The sequence below is a fragment of the Amphibalanus amphitrite genome, unplaced genomic scaffold (assembly GCF_019059575.1).
Source record: "Amphibalanus amphitrite isolate SeventyFive unplaced genomic scaffold, NRLGWU_Aamphi_draft 000148F_arrow, whole genome shotgun sequence".
NCBI lineage: Eukaryota > Metazoa > Arthropoda > Thecostraca > Balanomorpha > Balanidae > Amphibalanus > Amphibalanus amphitrite.
The window spans coordinates 474,469-491,817 of NW_024881643.1; the positions used below are offsets into that span (position 1 = coordinate 474,469).

At 50.4% G+C, this 17,349-nt stretch overlaps 1 protein-coding gene and 1 non-coding gene across 2 annotated transcripts in view; both read right to left on the reverse strand.

Annotated features, from left to right (window-relative positions):
- Window positions 1-17,349, reverse strand: part of LOC122382836 (importin-13-like) — a 40,145-nt gene that overhangs the window by 1,539 nt on the left and 21,257 nt on the right. The window contains exons 12-17 of the mRNA XM_043368682.1: window positions 11,453-11,634; window positions 10,881-11,051; window positions 8,298-8,495; window positions 7,761-7,898; window positions 3,228-3,444; window positions 2,803-2,958 (exon numbers count right to left, since the gene is read on the reverse strand). Coding sequence (XP_043224617.1) covers window positions 2,803-2,958; window positions 3,228-3,444; window positions 7,761-7,898; window positions 8,298-8,495; window positions 10,881-11,051; window positions 11,453-11,634 — 1,062 coding nt within the window. The remainder of the gene's footprint in view (window positions 1-2,802; window positions 2,959-3,227; window positions 3,445-7,760; window positions 7,899-8,297; window positions 8,496-10,880; window positions 11,052-11,452; window positions 11,635-17,349) is intronic.
- Trnar-acg lies at window positions 14,124-14,196 on the reverse strand. The gene has a single exon. It is a non-coding gene; the product is annotated as a tRNA-Arg (tRNA).

Here is a 17,349-nt window from a genome sequence, read left to right on the forward strand (position 1 = left end):
TGGCCAGATACGCGCTCAGTAGGATAGGACAGCAGACAGCAGGGTCACAAATGGGGATTAACCCGGCAGTTGCTGGGGTATTTCGCCACCCACCGTTTGCTGGGGGGGGGGGGCGTTAAACGCCCCCAGCCGATAACTCGAGAACCAATAGGCGCAGCGAAACGCACGAGGCGGCAAACGAAAGAGCGCGACGAGACGCTTCAGATGAGTACTTTAAAGTTGAATTTTGAGGTCACAGGTCGGGTCAAGGTCAGGTCAAACACCTGAAATCGGGCTTTCAGTAGCATGGACTTCAGGACTTCGCAATGGGCGCCTCTCGCCATAAACTCTGTCAAAACGGTGCACAATCCACCCTATAAGGCCTACAAGAGTGTCAGCTCCATATAGGGGTCAGTCAAGCATAGGTCAAGGTCAAGGTCAGGTCAACCGGGTAGGCACATATCCCCGAAAATCAAAACTGATATTCGCAGCCTGTGACACATGTTTTATAGGTAATTTGGGGCGTAGAACACGATGGTGACATTCATTTTATCATATGTGTACGTGGTCGGCTCAAAAACTTCAATTTAAGAAATTCATGTATCATGGTCGTGAAGTAGTCACGAAAAATTGCCAAGATTCAGTTCAAGATTTTGGAAAATGCGGAACGACAATCAATAATCGAAGATAGCCATTTGATTGATCATGGTATTGGCAGTCTAATGGCGTTTACGGCATGTCTGTATGTCTATTCTGTGATTTTATATGATTTTTTGAACATATGCCGTTTTTGGTCGAAAACTCAGAAATCATGACGTCACTAAAACCTCGATATCTCAAAAATTTTCCGACCGATTTTTTTGAAACTTTGTCACAATAAACTTCAATTAGTTTCCTACAGGTACCCAAAATTTGGCGCGCCTGCGGCGCGCCGTTTTTATGCTATGGCCCGGCGAAAAAAGTGGGGGCGTTAAACGCCCCCCCCAGCAACTCGCGGGTTAACAGCCATGCGAATTCTAAATAGGCATCGGAAATGTTGAGTCACATCTACTGATTAGTTCAAAAAAAAAAAAAATCACTTGCACAAAGTAACGTCTTCAACTGTCCAGCATGTTATCTTCCATCGGAATGATGTTTGTCTGCCCCAATGGTTTTAACTGTTGGGAAGGATCGCAGTAGATATCAGTCGCAACTTGCAAAGTTATAATGCTTGGAGCGAAACGGGAAATTGAGATGACCAATGGACTGGATAACGGCGGCACTAGAGTTATCAGATCACTGAAATACAGCTGCATGACCATGACTGTGCAAATACGTAACACCCGCCCAACGATCGTGCAAGAATATGCTTCCTATACGTTTCTTAACATGAGACTTACTCAACCTTCGGACAAACAATTACATAACGCTTTTCCACCCTCTTTGTCGCAACGGGCGGTCTCCCGGCACCGAAAGATCCGGATCTTTTCCAGTTTCGCTGGCGAACGGCTCAGTAATCCAATAGCAGTAAATTACGCCGTTGGCGCTCCAAGGTTTCCAATTACTGACGCGCAGGCGATGTTGCCAAACTAATATCCTCGAATAGAGGCATTATTATACGTTCTCCGGGATAACCTAACCAGCGCATAGTTCCAATGAATCGTGGCGTCATTTCTTCGGCACAAAGCTGGTTGGTGAAGCTGGTTGGTGTTCAGGCAAGTTCAGTTAAAACAATACTAATTTTTAATATCTAGATAATATCATGCAACATGACATCCCTGAGGCAATAAATCCCAACTTAATCCTGGGATACCGTAAAGGGGCTAAACGACGGAATAAGATGACTCAAAACTAACACGCAATAAACATGGTACTATCTACAGCGACCGGAAATAATGCATTGACAGCGTACTTATGCCTGTGATACACTGGAGAAACACTTTATATAATTGAAAAATAATCAAACTGGTGCTTATTAGTCATACACTTAACCACTTGGCAATATTCTAGTGTTCTTTGTTGCGCCGTGATTAACACACTTCGCTCATGGGTATCCAAAGTGTTTAATAGCATCCGGTCATTGGCCCTTCCTGCCTCAATTATGCGATACTACGTTATCAGCCACCCAGTCCGACCCTCTCCATCCCTTAGCCCGGGCCATCCCCGGTGTCTCGAGTTCGGCTCTATCACGAGCAGCTGGTGTCACAGCCACTCGACGCTACCTCAACAGCCCACCCCGTGCGCCTTCCCGTTCGCCGGGTCGGACAGCCCTCCCCCAGTGCGCCCTCCCGTTCGCCGGGTCGGACAGCCCTCCCCCAGTGCGCCCTCCCGTTCGCCGGGTCGGACAGCCCTCCTCAGTGCGCCCTCCCGTTCGCTGGGTGGGACAGCCCTCCCCCAGTGCGCCCTCCCGTTCGCTGGGTCGGACAGCCCTCCTCAGTGCGCCCTCCCGTTCGCCGGGTCGGACAGCCCTCCCCCAGTGCGCCCTCCCGTTCGCTGGGTGGGACAGCCCTCCCCCAGTGCGCCCTCCCGTTCGCTGGGTCGGACAGCCCTCCTCAGTGCGCCCTCCCGTTCGCCGGGTCGGACAGCCCTCCCCCAGTGCGCCCTCCCGTTCGCTGGGTGGGACAGCCCTCCTCAGTGCGCCCTCCCGTTCGCCGGGTCGGACAGCCCTCCCCCAGTGCGCCCTCCCGTTCGCTGGGTGGGACAGCCCTCCCCCAGTGCGCCCTCCCGTTCGCTGGGTCGGACAGCCCTCCTCAGTGCGCCCTCCCGTTCGCCGGGTCGGACAGCCCTCCCCCAGTGCGCCCTCCCGTTCGCTGGGTGGGACAGCCCTCCCCCAGCGCTCCTCACCGATGGCCGTGAGCAGTTGGTGCACCAGCTGAGCACCGATCGTGCCCAGGTGAGAGGCGAACACCTGGTGCTCGGGCGCCTTGGAGATGAGGTGCGCCAGGAACGAGCACGACGAACACATGACGCGCCGGTCGGGCAGCGTCACACACGCAGAGGCTGTGGGAGCAGACGGGGCAGCGCACAGTGGGTGAGTCGGCCCAGGTCGCAAATATTTCTAACTGAGGTACAGCATCTCTGTCAACGGCACCTCACATGATAGGGCAAAAAGAAAAAATGTACAAACCCAGTCAATCAAAACGCTGGTTTGATTTTCCGCCAATATTTACTGCCCAAATTGTAAAAAACTGCCACGCCACGCAATAACTGAAGCTGAGTCTTGCAAAGACGGTCCATAGTTAGGGGCCTGGGAGAGCAGCGCGGCTCACCGAGCAGCAGCAGGTCTCCCAGCTGAGTGGGCACGCCGGTCAGGTAGTTGGGTCGCTTCTTCACCAGCTGCGACAGCACCTCCCAGAATTTCACCAGCGACTCGGGGTAGCGGCCCAGGTCAGCGGAGAAGTAGCGGACGCTGCCGGCGCACACCTGGCCAAACACCTGCTGCATCACAGGGCCGAGCGGGCCCTCCAGACGGAACGTCAGCAGCATCTGAGGATAGACAGGGAGAATATCAGTGAGTCCAGAGGGCCCTCCAGACGGAACGTCAGCAGCATCTGAGGATAGACAGGGAGAATATCAGCGAGTCCAGAGGGCCCTCCAGACGGAACGTCAACAGCATCTGGCGAACAGAGAGGAGTCAGCAGTCAGTCACCAGTCAGAGGACCCAGAGGGCCCCACAGACGGAACGTCAGCAGCATCTGAGGGAGAGCGAGGGAGCGAGTCAGAGGGACGGATAGAGCGTCAGAAGGACGGAGAGGGAGCAAAGGCCACCACAGACCGCAGTCAAACCAACGGCAGCTAGCAGGCCCCGATAGGTCCTGAGTCACCACCGATGTTCCATCTCAGAATGATGGCTCGTCCTAAGGGATGCTCGGCGCCCCCTACCTTAACGGCTGTACCCTACCCCTTCCACAGTCTGCTACCGACCCCAAGAAGAGCACACCCCGCTCGGCGAGGACGGCCATGAGTCAGACCTGGCACTCAACTTCCTCGCGCTGCCTCTCTCCGCCAAAACAAAAATGAATTACATTCAGCTTCAATAATACCCTGCTTATGTAAAACTGCCTACAGCCGAGTAACTTTCCTGAAGTGCTTACGCTGAATGACATGATGCAATTAGCGTCTTTCCTCTACATTAAGTCAACCTCTCATCTTTTTCAGACGCATGGCGGTGTCCTTACATTTTTCAGTGTCCCGTTTTTCAGACGTACGGCCGAATTGCATGGCACCGAGCGGTTCTTTCCTGGTGTCGCCGGACACAGGTGTAGTTTCCTTGACACGCCGGCAGCCACACCTAGTTACTCATCCGGCGGCGGGCGGCAGCTCGGGCCGCCGGCGAGGTCACGGGGGCGGCCTGGGTCGTCCCCCGGAGCTGTGAGAAACTCGTTACCTTGGCTGACCGGTACCGCCTTCCACGGGTAATGTCGGCGCCTCGCACACCTGGCCCGGCCAGAGAACAACAGGACACACCGGCGGGGAGGGGCGCTACACCAGAGAGCAGACACCCCAAGGAAATCGGACATCGATCGATAAATGTGCGCGGCTCATTACAACCACAAAGCGAATCAACAAATCAATATATAAAATCAAATAATAAACGGATGTTTGGATAGACGAATGAATAAAAGAATGTATCAATGCATTAACAAAGGGGTGAATATTATAATGAACAATCGCACGCACGTAAAATGTGCAAGAAACGATCCAGTTCCTCGGAATTACGTTCATTAGCATTAAATGAGCATCACACAAGTCTTTGTTCGCAGATGGTGTCTGGTGACATCCGTGGATTGCACGAGACCACGTGCCCCTGACATCCCACAGCTGTATCATGTGGTTTGTAGTTTGGCCAATCATAGTTGGTGTCTTCATTGACATTTGAGCTAAGGGCTAACCTGTGTTTTTAGCTCAAATGCCTCCTACCTTTTAAACCACGTGTGGCCATTGACCATTGCGGACCACATTCAATAGACCACGCGTGAAATCATACATACATTCCACACCATATTTTCACACCATTTCAGATGTAGACAAGGAAAGTTTTACAAGGAGCGTGAAGACATTCGTTTTGCGCAATATAGGTAAGCTGGGGTTGCGCAACCGGCCGTGATGTCAATGGCGATCATGTTTGCAATGCGGATTGAAGCAAACCCATAATCACTCCTTTACCTGGAGCTACTCCAGCCCAAGGCCGTATATCCCCAGCCACTGATGACATCACAAATGTAAGTTTTGTACTTCTACCTACGTTCTACATGTATAAACATATAGACGGGAGAAAAACAACGGAATGACAGGGATGACAATAGGATGACAAAAAGCATCCAAACATTAGCTCGGATATCAACAGCTGGCTACTGTGATAAAAAACATTCTGCATATTTTTTAAACCAGTCTCTGGAGTCTGGAGTAGTTTGAGTTAGGAACAACTGGTAAAAAAAAAAAAACTCAGATATGAGATAACACGAAGGGCAGCGAGCGCGATGACACAGCAGGTTTTTAGTTTATACAAGCTAGTGAGGAGAGTACCCACCACAAAACTGCGAACAGGCAGCAGAGTGACTGAAGTGATTACGAGTCCACCTGCATAGCTACAAGTGGCGTGAGTGAGGAAGGGCGGACTCCCTGGAAAACGACAAAGAACATTCCTTTCTGGTCATTAGTACAATTTCTCGAAATGGCTCGGTCGTGATTCGTGTGGTGTGTTTAGTCTCGCAGCAGACCAGATGACCGTAGAGCGAACATGCGATAAGAAGATCAACTGGATATTCCCACGGGATGAGTTAACAGTTGCTTCAAACTCTTCCAGCAGGTAACAAAAAGAACATTCCACAATGTTGAATCACGTGGCAGACGTGGTTCAGGTACTTTTTCTGTTTGATGCTTGGTTGATTCTTTTATCATGACTTGACCCGTTAAGTACCAGGTCGGAAAAATTGGGACATCCATCCCGTCTTTATGCTGGTAAGTACCTAATAATTAGCTCAAAGAAGATGACCTCTGGTCCCAGGGTGCCTGCGCATAGGCCGAATCACAAAGCTACTCCGTCTCTCGTCCTCGTGGCTGTTTCCTCCATATCAATGGGAAATCATAGGACCACAGGTAACAGTATAGGTTCTATCTGTTAACTGTGATAGAGCCTATTGCTTGTTCTCGGCCCAATTAAAATCAACATTCGGTTACCCAAGACATTACAAAAAACCTGATTAAACACGTCTTGTTCCCAGCTGATCAGCGCTCTGGCATGCACCTGGTCTGTCGGGCAGAGCCGGAAATAGCAGACACGTCCGTCCCAGCTCATTATCATATAATTCATTTTTGTCCCTGTGCCGGGGTGTGGGACGGACGGCACATCCTGGAGGCCATCCACAGCTGGACAGCCGCGCGGCATTAGACCATCCGGTGACGTGCCGACGACTCGACACAGTACCACCTGGGCGCTGGGCGGCCGGCGGTCCGGCGGTTTAGCGCCGCCGTTTGGCGACAGCTCAGTGGTGACACGGGCGGCTACCGGTGGCGCGGCGCGGCCCGCACCCCGGGCAGCTACCGGTGGCGCGGCCCGCACCCCGGGGCGGCTACCGGTGGGTGGCGCGGCCCGCACCCGGGGCAGCTACCCGTGTCGCGGCCCGCACCCCGGGGCGGCTACCGGTGGCGCGGCCCGCACCCCGGGCAGCTACCGGTGGCGCGGCCCGCACCCCGCCCCCGCCGCCCAGGGCACGGACGGCCCACAGTGGCTGAGCTGTCTGCGGTGACAGCAGCGACGTGTTTCCGCGAGTCGAACAACACCAACGGCTTCAGGAAGACAGCCGGCCGATGTGATTAGCTTATCAGGGTGGCTATCAGCCTGAAACGGGTGGGATTCTTGCACCTGCGACCGCGAAAGCTTCTGGGAGTTGCACACAATCACATTGACAAGCCCGGAACTGCTATGATAATGCACTTAAAACAGATGTCTGGTACGATTGAATAACTTCCGCCAGGCTATGTTCATAGCCAAAGTCGTCACAAAACAACAATAATACACCACGCGAGCGAAAAATGTCCCATATCGTGACAGTCACCGCCTGACACGGTAAAAACCACAGCCACGGCCAAACGCCATTGGGACGCGCCACTCGGCAGCTGGCACTGGCAGGAAAAAGGCGCTCATAGTATTATTACTCATGTAGTCAGCAGTTTTCCTGCACCTAACCCTACCAGCAATTACACTTTTCAGCGCATCCCTGCTAATGAATTTCCTTTCAGAGTGCTCATTGAACGTGTAAAAGAAAACGAGTCGCATGTCCCATTCAAGAAGTATATGCTACTAACCGGAGACGCTATTATTACTTGCATAAGTACCGTAGCTCAGCTGAGTTTTTTTTCTTCTGTTTCATGCTTCGGTTCGCAATTCGTTTCTTATATTTTATGGGCGTCATTGTATTGTCAATTAATCACCATTATACGCATCGCATGAAGCCGATCGACCTGGCGTCGGTGTCTAATTAATACATGTGCTCAGGTACTCAGAAAGCCGGATCGATCTCCGAGACTACCACGAACTGCACGTGACCATACACTTTCCATCGTTTTTGAACCCATCTGCTCTTCCTAGTTATAGTCGTTATATAAAGCGTACCTCCCATTAAAAGTCAGTCCATTCCGGATAAGCAGCTTATCTCTCCCACCACAAAGCTGATATCTGTACTCACTCGTGCATGGCGTACCACGTGAACACACGAGTTAAAAATACACCACACCTGTGGACACTGAGTCGCCAGGCGGCAGCCGAGCCTGCACAGAGCGGCCCGCGGCGCGTCCCTCACCTGTCGGACGAGGTCGAGCACCTGCGGGTGCGGCTCCTTCGAGTACAGCGTGCTCAGGATGTTCAGAGACGCGTCCACAAACGGCTCCATGGCGTCGTCCAGGCTGCTCATACTGCGCTGCAGGAAGTGGCAGATGCACTGGCCGGGCGGGAGAGGGGGAGATAGGTGTCAGACACAGAAACATGAATGTAACGCTGGAAACACAGTATGCATTACCAGAGAAAGGATTAAAATAATCCCTTCATCAGGCTGATGAACAGCAAGACCTCCGTCCTATCGACATCACGACATGGCACAAAGCAAAGCCTCCCCCTGACATCGTCTGACCTGCGGAGAACCTCACTCCCTGTCCTAATATGATCTCTGCTGAAGCTCAGCCATAACCTCCATGACCCCATAGTCATAACAATGACTGTCCCATTTGACTTCAAGCCTCTGCTGACCCCCATATTCAGACCTCTGTAGCCTCTATGACCTCTGCTGACACCATATCCCGTTTGACCTCTGTGACCTCTGCTGACCCCGCCCGTCCCTCACCTCGGCCATGACCTCGTCCTCGGAGCCGCAGTTGGCGAGGAACAGCAGCGACGGCAACAGCTCGCGCAGCAGCAGTAGCAGCGGCGACGCCAGCTGCCCGCCCGCAGACTGCTCGTCGTCGAACGCCATCGCCGACGCCAGCGAGGCGAACATGTTGACCCGGACCACCAGCAGGCTCTTGCTGCTGATCACCTTCTGCTGCGATCGGCCGGCGGCGGGAAGGAGGGAGGCGAGGGGACGCGTCAGTGGGTATCGGTGGGCCCACGGGCAGGAGATAGGCAGGTGACTGCGTGTTGAGGATCCCCTTGACGATAAAATGTACGTTGGGTTCGTGACGGTATACGGCGTCGGTGCCGCCGGGCGGCTAGTACCAGACTCCGCCACTGCACCGTGGGGACTTATGTCATCCTAGCACGACATAAGTGGCAAATACGAGTATTTTGATATCCACTTTTTTGTCATCCATTTCACGTATAATTGCCCAGTGCATCCATACCCGACCTTAAATCCTTTCAAAAACGATTGCTTACACCTCAAAACACCTATCAAAGTGTAGCATTGCGCTGACCAGCATCCTGCTTCCCGAATATAGCGAAAAAAAGCACATGACAATGAAACGCCCGCTCACTCGTTTCCCTGAACAGCAGCTTAAAGCTGCGATATGTTTTCATTATCTGTGTTTAATGAGGAAGATGATGGTATCCACGAAAATTTCAAAAAATCAACCTAAGGTATCATTTTCGAACGAAATGCTAAAAATTTTTTAATGCTTTTGATTCCAGGAGTTGAATCAGGAAACTGTTACCCTACAAAGTTTGATACGCGGTGGTACGCATGACAACACATATCAAAATGTTCTCCAATAATTTCTGCATCGGGGGCAGCTCTCATTTTTTGCCGAAATTTGCCTAAACCAGTCACTATGAGACGTCAAAGCAGACGGTGACGCTTGGTTTCTTACGCCCCGCCGGGCCGCGCCGCGGCGGGTTACCCGACCGCGGCACACCGCCTGGGGGTTTTCCGGTCAGAAGGGGTTGGGAGGATGGAGGGAGGGGGTGATACCATGTTGACCTTGTTATTTTCCATCGCCAAATATTGTTTTTGGGTAAATCAACAACGCTGTTGCAACGCTGCGTCTACATTACTGGCTTCTACAGTCAATGTTCACCTTAGAAGCTTGAGTTATAGAGCTTTGATATAGGCAAATCGAAAACTGATATAACTTCGTAAAGTGGGGGTGTCGGTTTTGGGGGTGGTGATCACGATTTTCATGTGAGTTTTGATCAATGATGATCTTTTTCATGCAAGGTCGGGTCAGGCTAGACCCGACGATTAGGCGCCCTACCGCCTATCCATAGTAGGCAGGTGTAAATCACTACTAATGGCTTCGTAACAGGTTACGTAAGCACCAAAACTTCTTATAAAGGTTTTAACGGGTGTTAAATTCGAAATTATTTCCAAGCACTCATCTAGAAAAATGCTTATTCGGAAAGGTTAACTAAGGTCATCTAAGCTAAATGACCTCGACCTAACCTTCACATGACCTTAAAAATGCCAGGAACAAACAGCATTTCATATGTTGGAGCGTTAGCAACCACAACAAGCGCCGATAATGTGCGCTCACATGCGCCAAATCGATAGCAGCCTAGCCTGGTCGAGAGAAACAGGTCATATGTCAAAACTTATGAAAGTCAAGGTCATGAACTTTTCAGTTCATGTATAAAATTGACCGACTCTAAGGTATAGAAAGTTTAGTCGCGTTCCACCACGTTTTGCTTGGTTAGTTGCGAAAAGCCGAGGGGGAGGATCTGTTCGACCCCCTTTCCTTCAAGTGCAAGGCTTCACAAGGTTAAGTCTGAAATGCCTTTTGATTATTGGGCTAAGCATGAGCAAATATCTATTTCTAAAAACAATTGTAGCTTCGTTCCACTTCTTGAACGCTTCCACGGCCACGATGCATTGCTAGCCGAATACGACTTAGCGCTAAGTCTATGGGGAGGGGTGGGGGGAGGGATGGATGCAACAAGGGAGCCAACTATGTTGTCTGGGATCAGTAACCATTAGCCCAACCATTTGACGGCGAAATAAAGCTAGTAAAAGTAGCGTAGGGTGCGGTATGAATTAAGTCGTGCTAGGATGGACAAAGTCCCCACAGTGCACTGGGCGCGCTGCGGACGCCGGCACAGCGGCGGAGCGTGCGTTCGCGCGCGCGCGCTAACTTCCGATGGTGCATTTGTGTTTGTCAAAGGGAGCGAATGGTTACGGTTTGTTAGCAGAGTTCATTTCCAAAACGACTTCTAAAAATGACTACTTTCACTGAGGTGGGTGTCGTTTAGGGAAGCCACCCACCGTCCTCTATTAACGGTTACCTATGAAGGAAGTCATGACGCTCACGGAAATTAGACCCTGATCAAAACAAACAACAAGAAGGAATTCGGTAGGTTCGGCAGTAGGAAACAACAGAAAGCGGTGGGTAAACACCAGCGTATACCGTCGAGTACACAGGCGCTCACGTTAATCGGCCACGGTCACCCACCGGTCGAAGCGCGACAACATGCAGGCACCCATTGTCACCAAACTCACAGAGTCTTTTCCATCCACGAGTCGCTTGAACTCCTGGATGAAAGGCCTAATGATGTCGTCCATAACCTTGAGTCGTTCTTCGTGCTCGGTGACGAACCGCAGCAGCGAGCCCACGACGTACATTAGTCGGACGCACTCCCGGCCCGAGAGCCGGTCCGCCTGGAGTACCTCCTGGGGACGGGGCAGGTCAGGGGTCATGTCACAGAGGTCACACTCCCGACCGGAGAGCCGATCCGCCTGGAGCACCTCCTGCGGACGGGGCAGGTCAGGGGTAAGGTCAGAGGTATGTCAGGTCATAGGTTAGGCCGGAGGTCAGATTATGGTCATGTCACATTAGAAATCAGACCAATGGTTCCACTGGCAGTCAAGATGGGGGTCACTATTGATATCCCAGAAGATAAATGGTTCAGAGCACGTCAGTCAAACGATAGTCGCGATCTCTAAACAGTGAGAACTTTTCCAACACCAAATTAAAAATAGCTTTCATCACTTCTATCACGTCCTGACCGCAAATACACCTCTCCTTTCCTTGCCCCGGCTGTGACCCCTCCCTGACCCGGCGGGTTTCTGACCTTGCACGCGGTGAGGACCTGCGCTGCGTGGGGCGCCATAGACGCCGGCGCCTCCTGACAGATGTCTTTGAGCGCCATGGTAGAGTAGAGTGCCACGTCGGGGTCGGTGAGACCGGCGAGCAGCATCGGGATCAGTTTGAACAGGCAGTCCGGGTGCAGGTCCAGACAGGCGCTGTTCGAGTCTGGAGAACAGAGGGGGGAGGGTGAGACACGTGACAGGCTGTCTGGTACTCTACAGGTTATGTGTGTACTCGTATGTAGGTCCAGACAGGCGCTGTTCGAGTCTGGAGGTAAGACAAGAGGGGTAAGACAAGTGACAGTCAGGGTGTCGACTGTCGAGCCGACAGTCGCTAACTTTGAGCCGAGACAGCAAAAATCGTGAGCTGTTGATCGCGAAAAAGTGAGAAAAATAGTGAGTACGATGCAGTTGACGACCGGCTGTCACCGCTACAGTCATGATAATGTTATTATCGCTAAATGCGGTATGATCATCGGTTTGTGTGATGAGACTGGTGACGCATGGCTGGTGAGATATGTTACTATCACTGCTGAACAAGTTTTGGACTATGGTTATCGCGCTGCCGTAGCCAGTACCTGGAGTATGGTAAAATCATTAGGTGGCCACGGTTGCGTGGATGAAATGTCGACATCTCTGCGCAGTTAGCGCACGGTTGCCGAGCTGCGGTCACCACCGTTGGCCGACTGGTTAATGAACTGGTTGGTGAGTCACAGGGCCGGAAGGGGAGCGCACCCATCAATGGCACAAGGCCCATTCAATGGCACCAGCTCGCGTCTGGTTTCCTCGTTTTGTTTGTCTTCGTTTTTACAGCCTTGCAGTCAGTAGGTAGTGCATAATATCGGACAGTTTTATCGCCGAACAATGGTGGCGAGGCAGTGGTGCAACAGAGGTGCCATCAGCCGGGTCAGATCGTGACATGGCCCGGCGCCGGAGACGCCCGTGCCATCGCGCGCCGTCGGCACCTTCGGCGAACGGCTGGGCCGCCGCGCCGGCGGAGCCGCGCGGGTCCCGGACAATGCCTGGTAACACAGCAGCTTCCAGGATAACGCTGTGCCGCTCCGTATCGAGGAACTGAGTCACAACCAGTGTTGACTTGCTGCTCACGCAATTAGCGCCAACCCGTATCAGGCCGCGACATTACACCACCGCGCTCGGAAGGATAACAATGGTCACCTTCTCAGGGGAGTGGCCGCGAGATGGGCGTTTTTAGTGTCGCCTCTTCCTGAAGAAGGAAACCATACGACCGCGTCTGACGCTCCTGTGTGAGCGTTGGTACAGATGGGCGAGTGAAGTTGGTGTGATAAAGTATATCGGACAGCGGGTAACGAGATCGACGCCGCTACACACACACTGGCTGGCTTTGCTCGAAATGTGAGCGTATAATGAGCGCGGGACAAGCCGCAAAAGCTGCTCACAGAGGAGTGACTGCCTCGTTAGTCAATTTGGACCGATGAAGCGGTCAAAGTGTCATACAAACAATGTCATACCTCAATCCGAGCCGGACTTCAAAATTGTTTAACCAAACCCATCCAGATAATCTGTCCCGTCTGTGTGTAACAGTTACATTTCTTAGCGGGAATTAGGCGACCCTAACCCCCACGTGTGCGCCCGTCTGAAGGTACGAGTAAAAACGCCCTTCCCGGGGCACACGGCCTGTGCCCCGACATTGTTACTCGGTGACTTGCTCGCGTGCGGGGGACCGGTCACAGAGAATGTCGTCCACAATCGGGGGCAGTCTGCTGGCGTGACGGCAGCGGTCGGACAGGTCGGCTGCCGGGCCGACGGGTGTCCACGGGGAACCCCCGCCTGCCCCGACCTGTAAGGGTCACAGGAGGACACCGCAGGGTCACCGACACACACACAATACCCAGCAGTTCGCAGAGGTAGCGAGGATAAAATCACTAATCAGGGTGCAGGTACAACGTGTAAACAACACAAACGAAAAAGTGGGCGGGCGCGAGCCTGCTGTCTGGTATAATCTTCAGTGGCAATCTTTTAATATATAAATGTATTGAGTGGCTGATATTGTGAATAACTTTGTGTTAAATGCACGACGAGGATCCCCGATCAACGAACGAGCAATGTGAAATTAACAAAAACCGTAACAACCATCCTAACGAGTGCCGACGATTGTCTAACAAACACAGAGTTAACAAATACGAAACCCGAGAATTAAAACTTTGTACCGCGTCTACAGCCCCCTTCACCGATGCCACATCATTCACCTTGCTTTTTCCAGGAAAACAAAACAGCATATCGCCAGCGCTGATGACTTGCTCCACTAAACCATCGAGCTCCCACAAAAGACAAATACATACCTGCCAGAAGTCCGGACCGAAAAAAGGGATTTTCGGTCCTGTGCAAGAATGAAAACCCTATGAAGATCCACAGCCCCGCTCTGGCAAAACTATTTTCGAAGAAGTTAGCCACTAAAAGTAGGTATGCAAGCGAAGCAGTTCGATCGAAGTGAAACCCATGGGCCATGGCGTGCCCATTCGCACATCTTGGTGGCCGACTTCTTTGTTTTGAGCCGCAGCAGCGCACCACATCATTGTTTCATGCATCGTGAAAGTGACGGTGAAAGAGTCATAGAGCTGTCGAATAAAATCACACAGGTTATCACTGTCCACTATCACCACCGACGAAAAGTTCCGATCCTGCCAGGATTCGAACCTGGAATCTTCTGATCCGTAGTCAGACGCGTTATCCATTGCGCCACAGGACCGATGGCATATCGGGGGTCGAAAACTCAAAAACACGGTCGTCAGCCCCACCATCCAATTTCTGTATAACTCCTTTCAGAAATCATAATTTTGAGTAAATTCTCTTAATGATAATTAGAAACCGGTGGAGCCCCGACCTGAGCCTGAGATCACATTGCGCATGTGACGGACTGCGGACGGGCATCAGATATCCGATCCCCCCCCCCCCCCACGGCCCACACACACATCATCACGCGGTCCATTCCGTCCCGAGCCGACTCCCGTGCCTTCTCGAGTTTCAGAGCCCGACTATCGCCTCGAGGCGGCTCGTGTGCGTCTCGTGCCCCTCAGCCGACCGGCGTCGGGCGCTGGTCTCGTGTTTCATCTCGCTGCGGTCTCGGGTGGGAAACTGAGCGCAGCGTCTTCCAAGTCCACGCCGTAATAACGCGTAATAACGTGCTCACGTGAGAGGAAATGTAAAGCAATGCAGGGGTGGATAATTGTGCCGACCTACCTATTATATTCAACTTTGGCAAGTCAGCATTGCAATTGCCTCAGCCTGTATTTATGCAATCACTACATCTGTGGACTGTTACTGAAATACTCAAATTGGGTTGGCTTTGTGAGTGCTAGTAAGGGACACTAACAAGTATGAGATAGATACCAGTTTACAATTGAAATAAAACCTTAAATAATTGTCTATCAAAGTTGTCTAGAAAGACCATCAATAGCGTATTTACAAATTGCAACCGAGCTCCGCCGTGGGGTAAGGTGGGCAGGGGTTTTCGCACTACGGCTGCGGTTTAACAGAGTTTAACTACCGTCTGTGGTAGAAACTTCAGGACGATGGCGCGTTTCATACGAAATCTGGCGCAATGTTTGTTTGCTTCTGAACTTGTACTGTTATTGCTGTGAATTCTTGAAGTGGGAGTGTTTCAATAACAATTTGTGGATTATTTGAGTTTCTTTATATAAACATATAGTATTATGAAACATTGTGTGGAAACTGCAAATACTGATATGATCAATTGCTTAGTTTGGGAATTGATACTCATTTTGTAGAGATTTGTCTGGCAAATGGTGTAACAAACCTCAAGTCTGTCATGATCTGAAGCTGTTGTAACAAATTAAAATTGCTTTGATGTTACATAGTACCTTGTTGGAAAGACTGGAGCATGGTTCAAGATGATGTGTAAAAATTCAAGATTTGTGCGAAAGCTTGTGACTGAAGAACGAAAACAGTTCTATATGATGGCTCAATCAAACGTGGAAATGGACGACAAAAAGTAGAGTTTCAACATTCCAGCATGTGAGAATAACTTCAGAAATTCATAGTTCTTGTAGCATTGCATTCTTCTTATGTACAGTTATAGGTTTTGTCAGGGTATTTCAAATTCATTGTGTCAGTTGAGATATAGATGGATTGCGGACAAATTTTAGAATCATTGCATGGTAGCTAGGTACTTGTTCGGTAAAAAGGTATGTGATGAATGCCATTAGAAGGTTTATGATTTAAAATATGTTTGTTGTACCTACGAAAATGCAAGCTTACTAGCAACTAGTTTCTGAATCAAATCGAAAGTGTTTGCCATGAATGTAAACATATACCTGCAAAGTATGTCAATAAATTTGTGTGATTTTGACCAGAGAGCTTTATCATCTGGGCATTTATGTCGCTTCTTTCATTAGGTGTAACGCATAGTAATTACGGATGAACTTTGTGCCAATATCTTCAATGCACAATGTATGTAGCATGTCTACAACCCTCACTGATCCTGCTATAGCTATAGACATTTGGCACCAGCAAGACCAAGGACATGCCCACAGTTGCACAACCTTTTGTCATGTACCACCAGTCACTTTTTTACTTAAAGTGCACATAGCAGTGCTGAGTGCACACAACAATGTGCAGAGGGCCTACACCAAAACAACATGATTAGTGTTCACTATGCACAGCATTGTACCCTGATTATTTGAATATTTTGATCACTCAACAGTCAACAGTCAGGAGATATACCCACTTGTTTGTGGTTGTCGGGTGAACCGAAAAATAAATAAATAATAAAATAATTATTGAATATCACATTTATTATACATCACTTGTCAAACAAGAGCAGTGATGACACACATTTTGACAAGCAATCATGGTAGTATTCCAATAAGTTGGACAGTCACCTCCCTGGGCGTCATTTTTCCAGGAAGGTACCTCTGCAGGTGTTGTGGTAGGCTAGGTTGAATTGGGTTAAGTTAGGCGAAGTAAGGTGGTTAGGACCAGGTCAGACCGTAAGGCCTGGTCAGGTTGATTTTAATCTTTCATTTTAATTTGACATAGATACCTATTACCTAATACCTATGTTTTTTCTCCAGCCTGAATTTCATTAGGTAATGAGTTAATTTTGCTTTGTTTTTATCTGTCTTGTTTTGTGTTTTTGTCCCTTATATTTTGCCCCATAGGCAAGGGTGGAGCTTTTCCAGGGAAGGTGGTGGAGCATGATTGGAGGCGCTCAACCAGACGGCATAGGAGGGCACGGTTTCTGAACGCGCACTGATGCCTGATTCAAGCCACGCTGTCTTCATGCGGGGCGGCGCGCTACTTAAAAGTCCCTAAAAGAACGGGAAGTGATGCCGATAGAACCTTCGATCATTCTGGGCTAACGCTTATGACTTGGAAAAAGTCTGGATCCCAATTCAATCGAAAACCTGTGGGCTCTTGTTCAGCAGGAGGTGTATGAAGAGCCACCCGCCATAAGCACTGCTCAACCGCAGGCACAGGTTTAGACGGCGTTGGTCCGCATCAAAGCCAGTGTGCTAGAGAATCCATTGGCTGAAATGCTCCAGAACATTTGCCACTGTGTTTTTTATGAAAGGTGGCTACAAGCTCAGTTAAAAGAAAAAGTACCAGATTGTTTTGCTTTTTAATTACAGCGGGAAGAAAGGTGTCCGGATAATTTCGTTACACCCCCTGTAATGATCAAATGGTTGCTAAATTCGAAATCAGCTCCAAAAACTAGCCTAGAAACATGTAAAACTCGAAAAAGTGAACCGAGGTCATCAAAGGTCATTGAGCTGACCTGACCTTCAGGTGACCTTGACACCCACCCTAATGCATGGGACCAGCATCATATCACATGTTTCAACGCTTAAAACCACGTGAAGACTGCAACCGCGCGGCTAAT